The 17,520-nt window shown below is 54.2% G+C and overlaps 2 protein-coding genes across 2 annotated transcripts; one reads left to right on the top strand and one right to left on the bottom strand.

The window, feature by feature from the left end:
• Positions 1-7,405: 7,405 nt before the first annotated feature.
• On the bottom strand, positions 7,406-7,972 carry LOC119102906 (C-type lectin mannose-binding isoform). The gene has a single exon (XM_037226356.1). The coding sequence runs from the start codon at positions 7,970-7,972 to the stop codon at positions 7,406-7,408; it is 567 nt and encodes a 188-aa protein (XP_037082251.1).
• Positions 7,973-11,578: 3,606 nt separating this feature from the next.
• On the top strand, positions 11,579-17,292 carry LOC119103544 (armadillo repeat-containing protein 6). The gene is made up of 6 exons (XM_037227126.1): positions 11,579-11,751; positions 12,720-12,865; positions 13,360-13,479; positions 14,423-14,572; positions 15,924-16,043; positions 16,737-17,292. The coding sequence occupies exons 1-6, from the start codon at positions 11,643-11,645 to the stop codon at positions 16,863-16,865; spliced, it is 774 nt and encodes a 257-aa protein (XP_037083021.1). The 5' UTR covers positions 11,579-11,642; the 3' UTR covers positions 16,866-17,292.
• Positions 17,293-17,520: the final 228 nt, after the last annotated feature.

The raw sequence follows: 17,520 nt of genomic DNA, 5'->3' as shown, positions 1-17,520 counted from the left end.
CCAAAAATTGACCCGCAAAAGTACACGAAGTTTGGCGCACAATCAAGCTAAAAGCTCGCGGGCTTTCATGGATCAGATGTGGTGGGTTGGCGGATTGAAAATGGCCTCTCTAACCCCGACGCTGCCCATCTCGGACGTGGTCAGCATCCGGGCATATCAAACGTTTACGGCTCTGAGATCCGCCAGTACCTTGCCCTCCGCCATGAAACGGAGCCCAGAGAGCAATTACTTTCTTACCATACAATTCGGTGGTTTAGAGCAAAGCCTTTTTTGTGTACGAGGGGTTGTTTTGATAGCGAGTGATTCGTTTGCCTGCGCTTCGATTTGGAGATCGCATGGGCCGCACGAAACCTGATGTTTTGGTTAACCAGGAAACATACATTTTTCTGAGGGTGACATCTTCGTCCTCGTCACAGGGTTACACGACCACGTTCGAACCGAGGGAATGAAAAAGGGATCCGGGATAGTTGAAGTCGAGCGAAGGTCATTGGCGGGGTCCCTGGACGGAGATGGGTGCCGCCCAGACACCGCTACAGGAGTGTGTAATCCTACGGCATGAGCCTGGGGCGCGCGCGAGTCGTCGGGTGCACTGGCAGCCAAAGCGTAGCGGCACTTCCATCATCGACATCCAGAGGAGCATCAGTGTCAGGGGCTGAGTCCGAATGCTTGTCAGTGCCATTCTTCATGCGCTTGCCGCGCTTTCCCAAAGTGGGGGAGCGGGAAGGGACTAACTCAGACAAAGTGCAAATGTGTGTGTCGAGAGCGATTGCCAAACAAAGGCGACGAAAACGACGAAGGCAAATGGTCAAGTCGAGCGAGCAGCCGGAAATGGAGGGACCTCTCGATGCGGAGATTGTCCCACCAGTTCGGATGGTAACACCGAATGGGTAAACGACGTGTTTTGCATGTGTGTGTGGCGGTGGCGTGCGCGTGGCGTGTGCGTGTGCGTGTGCGTGTGCGTGTGCGTGTGCGTGTGGTGTGCGTGTGGTGGTTGTGTGTGTGTGTGTGTGTGGTGTGTGGTGTGGTGTTGGTGTGGTGTGGTGTGGTGTGCGTGTGGTGTGGGTGGTGTGTGTGGTGTGGTGTGGTGTGCGTGTGGTGTGGTGTGGTGTGGTGTTGGTGGGTGTGGTGTGGTGTGTGTGTGTGTGTGTGTGTGTGTGTGTGGTGTGTGTGTGTGTGTGTGTGTGTGTTGTGTGGTGTGGTGTGTGTGTGTGTGTGTGTGTGTGTGTGTGTGTGTGTGTGTGTGTGTGTATAATCTGTCAGCAGTGACAGCCTGCCTAGGTCTAGTGGTATTCTGCTATCTGCGGACAATCACATATCAGTTCGGCGATCATTTGCTGGAAGGCTCGGCAATCGCAAAACTGTTTACCATAAGCGCAGAGCAAATGAACGTTGCAACGCGCACACAACACGATATCGTGTACAACATAGAATATTTATCGGGAGCAACGGCCAGCGGTGACCCTTGGGTCGCAGGATGCACATGGCGTGGCTGCAATGGCATGGCTGGTGATTGTTGTGTGGATTGTGTTCATGGTGGAAAATTTGATCTCGTTGTGTTTTGAAGAAGTCTCTCCTTAGTTGTTTCTTTGGGGCAATCATACAGTCGCGTGGTAACTCCACGCCGCAAAAACTTATCCTTTCTTGATGCTCTCCCTTGTCGTTATTGCTGCTTCTCATAATCATCCTAAGCAGGACATGTTAGCAGCAAACACTTTTTCCACTCTCAGCATGTCAGTTGGGATTGCATAAATTGCGCGATGCGTTGGTGCGTGCGAGGTGTGACGAAGTGGTAGCAGCTGGTACGGAAGGCCAAGTAAGGCAGGATGACGAATGGAGACGTGTTATCAAGGAGGATGAGAATTGGTAGGGATTGCGGCTGGCGTCTCACTATCTATGCTGACACTGTGTGGAACAAAACCGATGCTGAGAGACTGGCCGTGATGGTAGTGGCAGATGTAAAGCAATAACTAAGACATCGTCGGATTCAGCCTGCTCCCCGCGGCCGAATGAGGGCGGAGGTGGTTGTAGCAATAAACTTTTGCGCTGAGGCCACGACGCCATCGTACGGAGGGCGGGAAGATTCTTAAAGGGGATATTCAATTTTGAAGATATTAAACCAAGCATCAGATATAACAAAATAAATGACTTTTCAAGTAGGGAAGACCACTCTAAGGCAATAACAAATTATTCTTAGTAAATATGCTTCTCCAGCCATTTATTGTTTGACTGCGTCATGGATTGTTGAAGGACGATATGTAGTGCCAAAGCAGCCGTGCGAAATTGCCACATAAGGCACTTACTGTTAGTAAATTTATATGAGAGATAACAGCACGGGCTAAATGTGTTCGCTGAGCCAAATCGTAATGGAGTCGTGTTTTGGCCCTTTCTCGATATGTTCTTGCAAATTTATCAGTGTTTTGAATGTTTATTTGTCTTCACACACTCGGTTATTGTGTTGCTTTTAAGTTATCTGGTTAGAGGTCTAATTTCCGTAATAACTCGCTAACAGCTAACAGCAACTGAAAGTGAAGAAGCCATGTCCAGTTTCTCATAACGTAGCATAAAACGTGGAACGTGACGTGAAAAATGACGTGACGTGACGCGAAAAATTCTGTGCATCTTCGCGAGCGTATAGCTCAGAAATTTGAGGCTTTTAAGCTTTAGGAAGGGCAGACATATGAACTGCACCTAATGGTCTTCAAAATGGCTATTTCAGCTCGAAACCCCATACAAACATGGAGCGCTCCCATTCAGGTAGCTAGTAAAGCATATTTCTAAATAAAAAAGCAAACAAACAAAAACCAATTTTAAGAGCAAATCACTTGGGGTGGGAGGGGGGGGGGAGGGGTGCACAATTTCGGCCATTTAAAGCTCCGGTAACATACAAGCAAAAAATGCATAATTCGCCAATCTTCCACACATACCAGCAGTTCCACAAGTTTTCATATTTCAGTTGTTTAGCTGGATCCGAGTGGTCTTCGTCAGCTACAATCAGCGGCGGACCCAGAGGGAGGAGGGGAGGGGGGGGGGGGGGCGTACAACCATGGCCTTCGCCTCTCGGGGCGAAGGGGCATCAAAATATCGTGGTGAAAAGGTACCAAAATCCTCATTTCGGATCAACAAAACGCTTATTTTTGAAACACGTCAATGTTCAGGGCCACCACAAATGGCCACAAATTTTCACGTCCAGCTTACAAATCAAATCAATTGCCCTCTAGCAATAGAGTGAACTAAACCACGTGGGTCATTCCAGCGGAATAAAATTTACCAATTAAAAGTAGCCATGTGAGAATAAATCGGTTGACATCCGGGGACTATTTCGTGAGGGGGGGATGCCCCACAATGAATAGTGACCCCTCACTTGATGAAATTCTGGATCCGCCCCTGGCTACAACGCGAAGGCGCAGATCATTTCCGTTCTGGGCCCTTGTTCAAATGTACTATCTACGAAAATGTGATTCTGCCTGTACGTCTGTCTGTCTGCATGTCGCCTGTTGCTCGCTGACCCGGCCGCAGGTCATATAGAGAGCAGGAAGAGCCATACATTTCCACAGCATATTGGTACGACCATTTGTAGTGCACATGCGTGCTGACTTATCAGTACGGCAATTGTTGGGCGCCTCACGCTGTGGCTGTTGGAAATTTCCGTCTTTAACCACATAGAGCTACCAATATTCCCATTAATCGTATGCATGGGTGAAACAGGTTGAGTAAACGTCAACCAATCGAAAAGAGGTGCGTTTTGTTGTGCAAACAACGATGAATATCGAGATCCCGATTTGCAGAACACAGACTTTACCTGAATAGTGCCCATGCTGGTGCTCTCGGTTTGCCGGTATGTTGTGACCGTCGTTTGAATTTACACGGATTCATTTGCACGCCGTATTATGAGAGGTCGGTCTATTCTGCGCTTTACCTTGTGTTATATGGTAGCATCTTTAGGGCCGACCCTTACAGCGCAGCAGCTTCATTTATTCATCTAATGAGTCACCCGCGTGCAGGGGGTTTTCGGTTGGGCGTTGGGTGGTGGTGGGTGTGCGTGGGGCTTGGTGTCTGCTTTCCCTGCGTAAACACCGTATATTTGCAAAACATCGCGCAGTCCTGAGCGGACGGAGGCTCCAAGTTCTTACCGTTGTTTGCAGGTATGTGTGGACGTTGCGTCCAGTAGTGTCATGCCAGCTTTCACACTGCAGCAGGAAAGTTCACGTCGCCAAAGTAATGTCACTACGTATTTGTGCATTTGTTATGTTCTGGTGTGCAAAAGCTGGCAGACTTGTTAGTGGATGATATATTTTGGGCAGGTTTGATCCTGCCCTAAATGCAGCAGCCAACTCATCTGTCTGGGGCAGCAGCCAAGAATGTCATCATGGGATTGGTCTCCAAGAGTTTCCGGATGAGCTAACCCGAACCTTCTTGTTGCTTGTTACCATTACCATTATAGATGGTCAAAATTGCACTGAAATTACCATATAACATGCCATCTTCAGTTACCATATAACATACAAGATACTATCTTTGAATTTGCAATTATAATCATTTTACATTGCTAGTTGTTAAATTGAGCTGGAAATTGCATCAAGCATGTTGCAATGTCAACATTAAAGATTCCAGACTTCAGAGTCACCCTGCTGACTGCCATATTTTGTTTGGTTGCTTGCAACTTGGGTACCCATTTAGCGCAAACAGGCGAGCAGGCAAGAACAAAAAGCACTGTGCTTGTGCAAGATGATATGCCCAAGTTACCTTCAATTTAACTGGTGGATCTTGGTCTATGAGGGCTTTTCTTGTAGCTGCATGCAAGGCAAGACAGGGTGCTATGGCAGTGATTAGGACAACTATGATGCTTTTGGGACAATCATGGGGCATTAGGCCTTTAAGCTACCATGGTCTCTGCAAATTATCCTTACCTTACCTTACCTTATGGTTATTGGGAATTGGAAGAGCATTCCAGTCATTGACAACACAACCCTCCGTACGACAGATGAGAGTCCTAGCTCAGGTTTTCTGACCTTCCATTGGTGTCCTCTCGTCACCTGGGAGTCGTGGCTTGTCAGGAACTCCTCTTCCGATAGTGACATGCCTCCGTGAAACAGCTGAACTGCCGTGAACTATCGGCCCTTTATGTTTTTGCATGCTTCATTGCATATTGCTGTTGTGCTCAATCTCAGCTCCAGTTTGTTACTTGTCTGAATTCCCCAGTGCATTGGGTGGCAGAACTATGCCAAAACACTAGATTTTAAATTGGTTCTATAATTGCAAACTTGAACTAATTTTTCAAAAAAAAGTTCTACTGTTCTAAAGATCTCATTTATAACTAAATTTATGCAGGTTAGGTGCTAGGTTAGTTTCAAGGATGTGTATGGAACCTGAGGTAGGCCAATCTCAACAGGCCCATGGTGCTCTTTGTTGGCCAGATATCTTTATATCTTTAAGTTTTAGGCATTATTTTCAGTGACTGATTCTAGCAAAACCACAAGTTAAATGACATTTTGTTAACTCACCATGAGTGGCTAAATATCATACTAAATAATAAGAAACTGTAGATTAGCATTGTTGGTAGCCTAAAAATGTGACCTCTTCACCTCTTCCAGGGTGACATAACCTTTGTGTTGTTAAAAAAGTCATCAACCATAATACTTTTAGTTTTCAGAGGGCCTGTGGTATGTTCATAGACATTGTAATAAGAGCATGCATGATCAACTACATGCCAATCTTATTGTTAACATAAAAAGCTGAAATATAAATATGTGTATGTCTTGTGTAGTTCCGGGTGTCAACTGTGACCCAGTGCACTCCTGAATATGCTATTATGTTTTTGATATTGATCCAATTATAGAAAATATGTCAGAGTTAGAGCATGCCATTTGGGTCACACCAATGGAACATCATAGCATTTGATCATTACCAGTGGCATAGCCGGTATTTTTACATGGGGGGGGGGGGGGGGCTGCAATCAGTAGATTGCTCTTTTGAACCCTTGTTTGCTGTCCCTATTGTTGCACTTACCTATATTTATTTGCTTTCAATAGTGTAGGGCACACACTGGGGTCTTCAGGCTCAGTGCTTTGGTAGTGAGTTGGCCATGTTCAGTACTGGGGGATTTAGCCTCTGGGTGGGGTGGGGGGGGGGGGGGGAAGGGGTCCTTCTGCCTGCCAGGTATGGTGACAGGTACTCTGTGGTCCTTCATCACCTTTTTGTTATCTACTTCTTGTTCGGAATCTATGTGATGTCACCTGGTTTCCGCGTCGTTCTGACCATTTTAACGCACGCGAATTAAAGAGGGTGTCTGACATTTGTATGGAGTTTTGAATGGAAATGGCCATCTTGAAGGCCATTTGGTTGCAGTTGACAGCCCCTGCCCTTTTGAAGACCTAAACGCCTTTAGGCTCTGCGCTACACGCCTCCCCCCCCCCCCCCCCCCCCCCCCACAAAGTTGTGCAGACTATTTCGACCACTTCAAGAGACTTTTTCCAGATCACCCAGGCACCCATGACGCCATAATAACACGTCATTCAAATCCTGCTATTCCATTGGCCGCGCGGCGATCAAGGCCAAGAAAAATACGATTGTCGAGTCGTTCATATCTGGCGTTTGGGAGCTCGATTTCCAGATATGACGGCCGTCAATTGGCTCTGAATCAATGTTGTGCAAGGCACGATGATGCATTGAGGAGCATAGTCACTAAACAGAGAAATTGTGCTGTTTGGACCAGCCTTCTCCAATTAAAATTTACCAAGTTTTATAAGTGAGTTGATTTGATCATATCTGATATCTGCTTCAGTATCTTCAAACACGGAACATTTCCTTTAAATGGGGCTGATCAAATCAATATCTTGCAGGGCAAAAACGCCGAGAAATACCCTTACCTCACATGTTAATGGGTTGCGGAAAGTAAAATATATTGCGGCATGAATAATCATCTGTCTTCGAGTTGGTACAGACTATGCTGCATATTTGTCCCTGTTTATAAACCAGATAGGACCAAGGAGTGTATTGCGTCATGAAGCGTGATAACGCGTCAGCCCGCAGCGCAAGTGTCCGCCTGTCGGTGAGGCCTCATTGTTCGCCCCTGGATGGTCCGGATCCACTCGGAAAGCTCATCACTGCTACGAACTGGACGCCCTGCTGACGCAAACGGTGCAGGAGACGCTCCCCGAGCGCACCGAAGGATCGGTCAGCGTCCGTGACCTGCTCCCCGCGTCACGTGTGTCGAGCGCCGAGAGGGGCAGCGCCGTGGCATGTGACCGCCTGCGCGTGCGCCAAGTCCGGCCGCCGGCATCTGGTGCTCGATGTCTTCAGCGCCCGGCAGCTGCAGCCGACGGCACACGCGCAGCCGCCTCGGCTGGAGCTGGCGCTCGCCGCGCAGCCGGCGGCGCGGCAGCTGTCGCCCGTCGCGCAGCCGCCGCTACGGCCGCATTTGGCAGACGAAGCCGCCCTTGATGGTGTGACAGAAGTCGTCGTCCCACTGGCCGGGCGCGGCCCACGAGTGATTAGCGAGCGACAGGGCCACGCAGTGCTGGTTGCTGGCGGTGTTGTCCGGCTGGTTCGGTCCCCACGGCACGAACGCGGCCGGTGTGCCGTCCAGCCAGCGGAAGGCGCCCTCGCCGAACAGGTCGGTCATGCCGACCCATAGCTCGCCGGACGCCTGCATCAGCCCGTGCCGCAGGACGAGCTGGTTGAGTCGGGCCGTGGTGATGGTGGCGAGGTCGGCGCCGGGCGCGTGCCGCGCGCACCAGACCCGCGCCAGGTGCCAGCTGGCTGGCAGTTCGGCGCTGCTCACCACGCGGTAGCATCGGCCGGCGTCGGGCCACCAGGAGGCGGGGCAGGGGCGGTCCGACTCGTCGGTGCCGGTACCGGTGCCGGTGCCGTTGCCGGTGCCGTTGCCGGTGCTGATGGCCGCCGCCGACGGTTCGCACCCGCGAGGATGCGGTATCCACAGCCGCAGCGCCAGCAGCACGGTCAGCAGCAGCATCGCTGTTGGAGACTGGCGCAGCCAGTGGCGGCCGCTGGGAGCACCGCGGCCGCCGCGCCGCACAGTGCGCCCGCCGCGGACGAAGCTGGCCAAAACACGACGCCGCCGCCGGTCCATGCGGCGTGTCTCATTTGTCTCTCTGCTCGGGAAGTTGGTATAAATGGGACAATTTCGGAAGCATTGAAATCGATAGCGGACTATAGGATCTAAGAGTCGAGATGCGGTCTTAAGAACTTCATTATTTTCAGTATTGCGCACCTTCTTCTGTGATTACTCGAAGACCTTATGATGCGGATCGAAATGCCCGCAGAGTACTCACTATAAGCATCAAATTTATGGCGTCAGACCTGAACTAAACCATTTTCACGAGGGGTTTTCACGAGGGGCATGCGTCCTGCTTGAAACTTAGTTTCGAATGCTCCTGGCGGCGCAGCTTTTGGCCAATATCTACGGCCGATCAAGGTGGCGCAAGCCCATAAACACTGTACGCTCGGGCGGTTAGCTGACGTTTCCCAGTTAGTCGTACCACACGGCGACGCTCACCAGCACTGATCACAAACAGAGTGGCGTCGCCGTAGCGAAGCTCCAGGGGAGGGGGGGGGGGGGGGGGGTCATGGGACGCAAACACGGAATCGAACTGAACCTGGACACTGACTGACGTACCAGGGCGCTGAGCAAAGTCGGGTGGCGTCGAAGGCAGCGCCTAAATCAGCGGCTGGAGCGCTGAGAGGGCTTGCGCCGCCTCGCGTGCTTGCTCGAAGTGGTGGTTACGCTGGACTCGGGCGTGCAAGGCTCAGCAGTTGCAGCTATCTGTTTTGAAATTCCATGGCTCAGTCGTGTCGAATATTGATTATTCTTGTCACGCGGTGATACACGTACCACATACAGCTTTCGCTCGGGCGTCTGTCTGGGTACATGCGTGTTGAGCAGTGCAAGACGGGCGTCCGCGGGTGTGAGACCGGTCTTTCTCCTGCCAGATGTGCCACTGGCGCATCCATTGTGTTCAGCGAATAGTCATTTGCAATCTGTCAACGCTGGTTGGCCCTTCGGATTAGTTCGGAAATTGGAGATAACTTCTTGGAAGCAACTTCAGCAGCTGCCGCTTGAAACATCGCTTGGCTCCGGAATAATGCATCTAGTTAATGATCAACCGAACGGGCCAATCTAATACGAAGCCAGGTGTTGCTTTTCTCGCTATAATTTTGTTGAGGAGATTTTCGTCGAGCTTGCTGTCACAGCTTGTCTCTCTCACACGCTGCGCTCGGTCCCCAACTTGTAAGCGCCACTCTGACAGCTGCCACTCTCTTCCAGACGCGAGCAGTGAAAATGAGTGAGAAGATGGCGGGCGACCCATCCGTGTTCCAGGAGACCTTCCAATCCATAGTCCAGCAAAACATAGACGACTTCGAGATGGAGAGGGAGGAGGCGGTCACCGATGCCCTGCAGCAGCTGGTCGCCCAGGTGATGGAAGTGATCAGCTGTTGTCTCTTTGATAGGGGCGGTCTGCACGGTAGTTTCGACCTTTGACGGAGCTACTTTCCCGATGTGGCGCCGTCGCTTCCTCCCCGCTGCGCCAACTGGTCCGAACCCCCCTCCGCCGCCCGTGAAAATATTTGCTGAGAGCAAAGGTGTGCTTTCTCGAGGCCTCGGAATTGCCCCCGTTATCTGTCTTGCCTGCTCGTCACCTTGTTGTTCCTTGCGTGTAAGAGGGTACATCGGCTCCTTTATTACTCCCCAACTTGGCTGTGTGCATCGCTGCAGCAGCAGGGGGCCACTCCCGTCCGGTGGGCGGCCTCGCCAAGCTGGAAGTCACTGCGGCGCTGAACCAGCTGAGGTCGGGATCAGGTCGATGGCGGCGTGTGCTCTGTATGGATCGGCGTGCGGCGCTGATGTCGCCTCCGTGAGCCCATGCGGCAGCGCTGTCCGGGCGGTGGCTCGGGGTTCTGGTGCGCCGGGGCGGTCGCCGACCGACACAGGTCCGTGAAGGCGTTTGTGTGGGGCGGGTCCGGTCGTGCGCTTCTTTTGAAGCGTGGACATTTACACCAAAACTGAAATATACCTGTGAAATAATGCGTGAAAAATGTACACGTTGTGCTGATGCTTGGCTGAAGTGGATGGGAAATAATGATGAACGAATGTACACGCTGTGGTAATGTATAGCTGAGGTGGATGGGAAATAATTGTGAACAAATGTACACGCTGTGCTGATGCTTAGCTGGGGTGGAGAGCCATTCAATTCTGAATCTTAGAAACGCCATTGATGTGGGATACTGTTATTCCCGTCTTTGTTTGTGGCTCTTTTGCCTGGTCAGTGTTGGAGAGACAGTCGTCCACCGGATGCGTATTCACTTGCCACTCCTTCAGTCGAAGATATTCCACCCTCATCTTGGCGTGGCCTTCCTCACGATGCAAGTTTGAGAATTGCTGTGTTCTGCAAGAGGACAAGTGTGGTCTGTGCTAAGCCTTAGAAGTGTCTTAAATGAGATGGGACAGGTTTTAGCAGTTGGTAGATGATATTTGTTTCCATTTTTACGTGGACGGGGGTGCCTTTAATGTTCAATCCAGGGAATGAAACGAACACTCGGACGCCGTTCCTGACTGAATTTTCAAATTTCTCTCCACTCAGACATGAGTTTGACACATGAGGCAGACAGACATGGGCGAACACTATGTCAGTAGAGCACAGTCCAAAAGCCCATGGACTTGCGGATTAAACATCAATCATCGGTTACACAGCTGTAGTTGGCTGGGAACGCCGCACTCCTGCTGTGGCCACTACACGGTGACGTGACGCACGGCTCGGCCTGGGCGTGCGTAAGCTGGATCAGTCTGGTGTGTTTCGAATGTTATCGCAATCGGCCCGGGAGCTTTCGAGAAAGTTTTGGCCAGCGCCTTGCCCTCAGACGCGGCCGGAAGTCGCACTAAGCCGTGCGCTTTGAAGGCTGGTATTCTTGAATGATTAATCAACCGAGGTGTTAAATGCCAAGGTGCAACTGATGGATGACTAATACCCTCAGGCTGACTCTCGCAGCTGTGGTTGGACGAAGTTTGACGGGATGCATTGTGTCGTACATCCTTGCTACCGAGCTCGCTGAATCTGTGCGGCTTGTGACTGGCGGTGGCCGTCCCGCGCCACCATCCTGACACTCTCGCCGCCCCGTCGCAGGGCGTAGACACCCGCTTCATCGTGGCGGACGAGCGGGCGGGCGACGTTCCGACACTGATCGCCGAGCTGGCGGCGCTGGCGGCCGAGCCGGAGCCGTCCGAGGCGCAGCGGCTGCAGCTGGCGGCGCAGCTCGAGCGACTGCGCCAGTTCTGCGCGGCCGGCCTGCCGGAGCGTTGTCTGGCCGGCCGGCGCGGCGCGTACCCGGCCCTGCTCGCCTGTCTGGAGCCGGGCCGACCGGCGGCCGCCGCCGCGCTGCGCACGCTCGCCGCCCTGCAGGACGGCCAGCCGGACCTGTTCCAGCCGGCTGACTGCGCGCTCCTGCTGCGCCAGCTGCGCCAGCTGCCGGCCGAGACGCTGGCCTGGGCGGCGGCCGTCACGCTGCGCCACGAGGCCAACCGGCAGGCGCTGGCCGACGCCGGCCTGCTGGCCGAGCTGGCCGAGCGACTGTGCGACGCCGACACCGAGCGCAGCCAGCTGCCCGCCGTCTGCGCCCTGCTGCGCCACATGACGCTGGACGACGACGTGCGCGTGCCGTACGGCCGCGCGCACGAGCACGCGCGCCAGCTGGTGGCCGAGCATGGCCTCCTGGACGCGCTGCTGGAGCTGCTAAAAGGTGCCGGCCGGCCGCGAGGCCGGTGGCGCAGCCAAGGGCGGGGGCTCGTAGAACCATAGCCCTCCCCCGTCAGGTTCGAGTGCAGTTTTTCACCACGACATAACTCAACACACTTCCAGAATCTGATGATCAGGAAAACTATTTTGGTTTTGAATTTGATAGAAAATACCATGGTCAGTGACTTGTGGAGCCAAACAGCCGTAATTTAGTAGCAAGACTAGCGGATATAGCTCAGTGAATAGATGTCGTACCAATCTGAAACAACCGTTGTAGACACCAGAGGGAACTAACATCGATAGCTCATTGATACGCTAGATGCCGTGCCAGTTAGCGCTTGTTGGATTTGTGGGTCTGTTCGCAGTTCGCGGGTACTGTCAATGGGACTGGGACTCGCTCGTGAAAAATGGACTCCATCGCAATTCATGGTAGCTCGGCCGCAAATTCTGGCTGTGCCTCTGCGGACCCCTCTGGGGACGGAATCGTGGCTGGTCTCGAGGCTTTGCGCAAATTACGACCTGATTTTAGCGGCGAGATTTAACCTGCAGCGATCTGACTTTGCAGTCGACGAGCCAGTGCAATTTGACGTCATGGTCGGATGCTTCGAAACATTGAGTTTGATCACAGTTATGGGAAAGTAATGCTTACATTGCTTACATTCAAGGTCGTGTGAAGGCTCGCAACATATCACTGGCTTGACCTTCCACTGCGCGGACTGTACCACTCGCTTGAAGGCTTCCATAAGTTTTACTTCAACATCGTATCAACCATTTCAGCTTACAGCATTTCCTGTGTTCTGGCTGGGCTCGTTGCTGTGATGTTCAAGCAGCTTAAGTCTGTGATTTCTCCAGCTGAACACCCCGCCAACGGCCGTCAGTTGTGTGTCCGCCGGCGGCGGGACGCGTGACCCGTGACCCGTGACCCGTGCCCGTGCCTGTGCCTGTGCCTGTGACCCGTGGCCCGGTTCACAGGAGCGGTGGACGAGCCGGCGCTGTCAGCCGAGCTCATCCACACGTGCACAAAGCTGTGCGTGCGCCAGGAGTTCTGCGAGCAGTTCGCCGGCGGCGGCGGCCTGCACACTTTGCTGGAGACCATGCGTCGCTCACCGAGCCACACGGTGAGTGGCGGGGCCGGCGTCCGCTGGCTCCCACAGCCGCACCACGGCCGCGGGGTGGCTCTGGACCTCGGGTTTCGAGGGTGGCAGGCGTTCGTCATGTTTCCCGCGTGCCGTTAGCGAGGCGGCCAGCCGTTCGCGACGCCCGGCATGGGAGCGGACAGCGCGTGCAGGCAGAGTCGTGTTGCCGCCGCCCGGCTCGGAGAAGTTTCGCCTTGCTCCGGATTGGCCGCCGGGGCTGCCGCTCAGCTGTCTCGCGGCGGCGCCGGGGTGACGCACGAGCGAGGTGCTGGTCCATCGTTGCTTCCGCGCTTCTGTTCAGATCGGCCATTGGCGACGCCTCGCAACGGCGCGCTAGTGCGTGTGACGGCTAGCTCGTTCGAGTGTTGTCTGACGGCTAGTTTTTGTCTTGTCTGCCGGCCAGCTTGCTTGTGTTGGTCGGCGCTCCGCGGTCGTGCGGCGGTTTCGGAGTACGGCACGGCGTCACTCTGCTTCAGGCGCTGGTCGGCCGGGCCTTTTTCCTCATCCGGACGCTTGCCGGCTGTGACAAGGTGAAGCGGGCCATCATGGACGAGGGCGCGGCGGAGGTCATCACCGCCGCACTCGACACGCTCAAGGTCGGTGCGGCGAGGCTGTCGGTCTGGCTCCGATGCCGTTGGATTTGACCGCCATAGCCGTTGTCATCGGCCTCCAGCACCGCTCCAGCCCAATGTGTTGAGGCGTGGCGGAAAGCTGCTGTATCTGACAACCTATTGGCATTTTCAGTGTTAGCACTCGGCCGGTAAGAACGGGTGCGTGAGCTCCGTAATTGGTGGCCGACTGAGAAAGGATGATGTAGAATTGCCTATCTGTCCTCAGACGAAGGCGCGCGTGCGCCTGGCTGTCGTTGGCAATGGTGCTGGTGTATTGGTACTGTAGCCTTTTCCCTGCTCTCGTCAGGCAATGGTGCTAGTGTATTGGTGTTGTGGCCTCTCCTTGCTGTCGTTGGCAATGGTGCTGGTGTATTGGTGCTGTAGCCTTCTCCCTGCTCTCGTCAGGCAATGGTGCTAGTGTATTGGTGTTGTGGCCTCTCCTTGCTGTCGTTGGCAATGGTACTGGTGGTCGTTGGCAATGGTGCTGGTGTATTGGTGCTGTAGCCTTCTCCCTGCTCTCGTCAGGCAATGGTGCTAGTGTATTGGTGTTGTGGCCTCTCCTTGCTGTCGTTGGCAATGGTACTGGTGTATTGGTGCTGTAGCCTTCTTGTCAGGCAATGGTGCTGGTATATTGGTGCTGTAGCCTTCTCCCAGCTCTCGTCACGCAATGGTGCTGGTGTATTGGTGCTGTAGCCTTCTCCCTGCTCTCGTCAGGCAGTGGTGCTGGTGTACTGGTGCTGTAGCCTCTCTGTGCTGTCACTAGGCTCTCTGCTGCCGTCAGGCAATGGTGCTGGTGTGTTGGTACTCCAGCCTCTCTCCGCTGTCGCCAGGTGAAGGTGCTGGTGTTTTGGTGCTGTAGCCTCTCTTTGCCGTCGTCAGACGAGGGTGCTGGTGTTTTGGTGCTCCAGCCTTTCCCTGCTGCCGCCAGGCGAAGGTGCTGGTCTGCGAGTCGGCGTTCGCGGCGATCGGTGCGCTGACGCTGCGCAGCCAGGAGAACGCCGCCGCCCTGGCCGCGGCCGACGCCATACCGGTCATCGTGGCCGCCATGGAGCTGCACCTGGGCGAGCCCAAGACCCAGGTGAGACCACCGGAGGCCTCTATCGGCCGGGCAGGGAACCACAGCGTTTGTCGGGGATACCTAGATAGAGCTGAAGTGTGTATTGTCATTGTGGCTATAAGACTCTGTCAGCTGCCGAAGCTGTATGGTGTCGTCTGCGCCTCGTCCTGGCAGGAAGGGTGGGTGCCGCGGGGAATAGAACCGGTACCTCTGGTACAGACACGCAGCTTAACCACGGCACTAGTGGCACATGATTGGCTCATCGAAACTAGTTTGTTTCCCGGGGCCGGCCAGCATGGGAGTCATCTGCAGCATGCAGACAGTGCAGGGCAACGTTCATATGGCGTTGATTTCGGTTTAGATATGTATGGATCTGGTTCGTAACGGAAGCTGATTCAAAATACCCGAGTGTATTTTTTTACTGATAATTATATATGGTTAGACATATAGTGGATTGTTGGCAGCTTATTTTTCCATTGCGTTGGATATGGTGTCCCACTTTGATCTCTACTTGTAACTGGATTAACGTAGTCATGACCTTTGTCTTGTCACACAAGTGGTGTCCCCACTTGCCACACGTGGTGTCCTCACTTTGACCCCTACTTGTAAGTGGCTTAATGTCGTGACCTTTGCCTTATCACACAGGTGCCATGACTGGCATTGCCACTTACCTTAAGGCAATTTCTGGAGCCATTATTGCATAAGTTCATGGTGCGCTTATAAGTTCAGAGACGCATCAGTCACTTTATTTTATCCACTTCGATGGTTGGATCTTGATGTCTTGGCCTGTACCCGTTACATCACTGCTTCCACCCCTTCCAAAATCCGTCGCTGATTGTGCCCCCATTCCTGCACGCGCTCACATCAGCATTCAGGCACGTGTGCAGAGTGTCATGCCGACTTATATACTTGATTTTCTTTCCGACTGAACTGTTGCTGTATGACCGTGCAGTAGAAGTGCCCGAAATCGTCCTCCTCTCCGCCCTTCCCGACTGAACTATTGGCACCGTCCAGCGTGTTCTGTTACCACACACGGTCAGTTACAGGGACGAGTGACGCATCGTCGCCTTTAGGACTGTTCCTCTGTTTCGTGACCGACAGAGTGGCGTGTTGGGCCCCGTCGGTGTATCATAGGGCCAGAGACGACTGGTCCAGCCGGCGTTTGGTCCAAGCTGATGCCGTGGTCCAGACTGGCCTCCATGCCCGCTGTTAGACTGACGGACCGGACGCGTCGAACCGTTCAGACTGGTGGGCCAGTCAGGCTGACCATCGAGACTTGGCCCGCTGTTCAGCCCGCCTGACTGACTGACTAAGTGACTGACTGACTGACCGACCGACCGGCCGGCGTCTGACTGAACGCCGTCTCCCGCAGAAGCTGGCCTGCATGGCCGTCAGGAACATGGTATCGCGCAGCCCTGAGCTGCGGCCCGTCTTCAGGGAGCTGAACATTGAGCAGCTGATCAACCAGGTGCTCCAGGCGCACGGACCGAAGGTGAGCAGACGCTGACGGAGTACCCCAGGCGCACGGACCGAAGGTGAGCAGCCGCCAACAGAGGGCTTCAGGCGCACGGACCGAAGGTGAGCAGCCGCCGACAGAGGGCTTCAGGCGCACGGACCGAAGGTGAGCAGACGCCGGCAGAGTACTCCAGGCGCACGGACCGAAGGTGAGCAGCCGCCAACAGAGGGCTTCAGGCGCACGGACCGAAGGTGAGCAGCCGTCGACAGAGGGCTTCAGGCGCACGGACCGAAGGTGAGCAGAGCCGACGGAGTGCTCCAGGCGCACGGACCGCAGGTGAGCAGAGCCGACGGAGTACTCCAGGCGCGCGGACCGAAAGTGAGCAGCCGCCAACAGAGGGCTGCAGGCGCACGGACCGAAGGTGAGCAGACGCCGGCAGATGGCTTTAGACATGTTAGGGGGGAGAATCACAGCACAGAGGACGGAGCCCACGTTGGGACGAAGTGATAGGGTTTTAAAAGGATGGGGTGCAAACGCGACTTAGTGCAAGCAGGTCATGAAGATCTTGTGCGCATCAGCAGTCGCCCGGCCACGTGTTGCTTAGCGGCCAGCGCGGAGCCTGCTGCTGGCTATCCGGAGGTCAGGACACCGCGCCAGGCAGCCTCAGCGCTGGCCGTGGTGCCCCTTGCGGCGCTGGCCGGCTGCTCAGCTTCGCCCTCGGTCCACCAGGTGGACGCGGAGGCGCGGGCGGCTCTGCGCGACCTCGACTGCCAGGTGACGCTGAAGGAAGAGTGGACGGGCCGCGGCGGCGCGCTCACCACCGGCCGCATCACGGAGCCGGAGCGACCGGACGCCTAGCGGCCGCCGCCGCTGCTGAAGATGATGCCGGCGCAGCCTGTGATACTAACGCCCCGAGGTGCTCCCGTCATCGCCCAGGCCGGCCAGCACGCTGTGATACTCGCCTCTCTCGCACCACGCCGCCTGCCCGGCGGACTCGGCCGCTTCAACTCATGTTTGTGTTTTTGGTACGTGTGTGGTTTTAATATATTTTTGCACGAAATCGGGCTGGCGGGAATGCCGCGCGCAAATCGGGCAGTAACTACCTCTGCTGGCTGATGGTTGATGGTGATGCCTTCGTCGTAACGTTAAACGCACATTATTCTCAACCATTCCAGGGTGAGTGAGTTAGTTGTGTGTGAAAAAGTGCGAAAAGAGTGTGAAAAACAACTGCGTTTCTAGTGGATGCCTTCCTTTCACACTAAGGTTATTCCCCAATATATAAATTCCAGCCATACTGTTGTGTGTATATTGCTAAGAAAACAGACGCGGCTTCATGCCAGCCAGCCCGCCACCCTCCATGTTCTATTCAATTGTATTCAGCTTTCTATTCAAGTCCATTCAATGTAGTTTTCCCAGTTTGCCGAGATGCCCTTGTTACCAGATTCGTTCCGGTCATCAGCTCGAACGACCGATCCAGTCTATCTGCAGTCTTTGATGTTGACCAGGGCGACGG

This window comes from Pollicipes pollicipes, unplaced genomic scaffold, assembly GCF_011947565.3.
Source record: "Pollicipes pollicipes isolate AB1234 unplaced genomic scaffold, Ppol_2.1 Scaffold_5724;HRSCAF=6776_pilon_pilon_pilon, whole genome shotgun sequence".
Lineage (NCBI taxonomy): Eukaryota > Metazoa > Arthropoda > Thecostraca > Pollicipedomorpha > Pollicipedidae > Pollicipes > Pollicipes pollicipes.
Note: the sequence above shows the minus strand (reverse complement) of the source record. Positions and strands in the feature narration are given on the sequence as shown.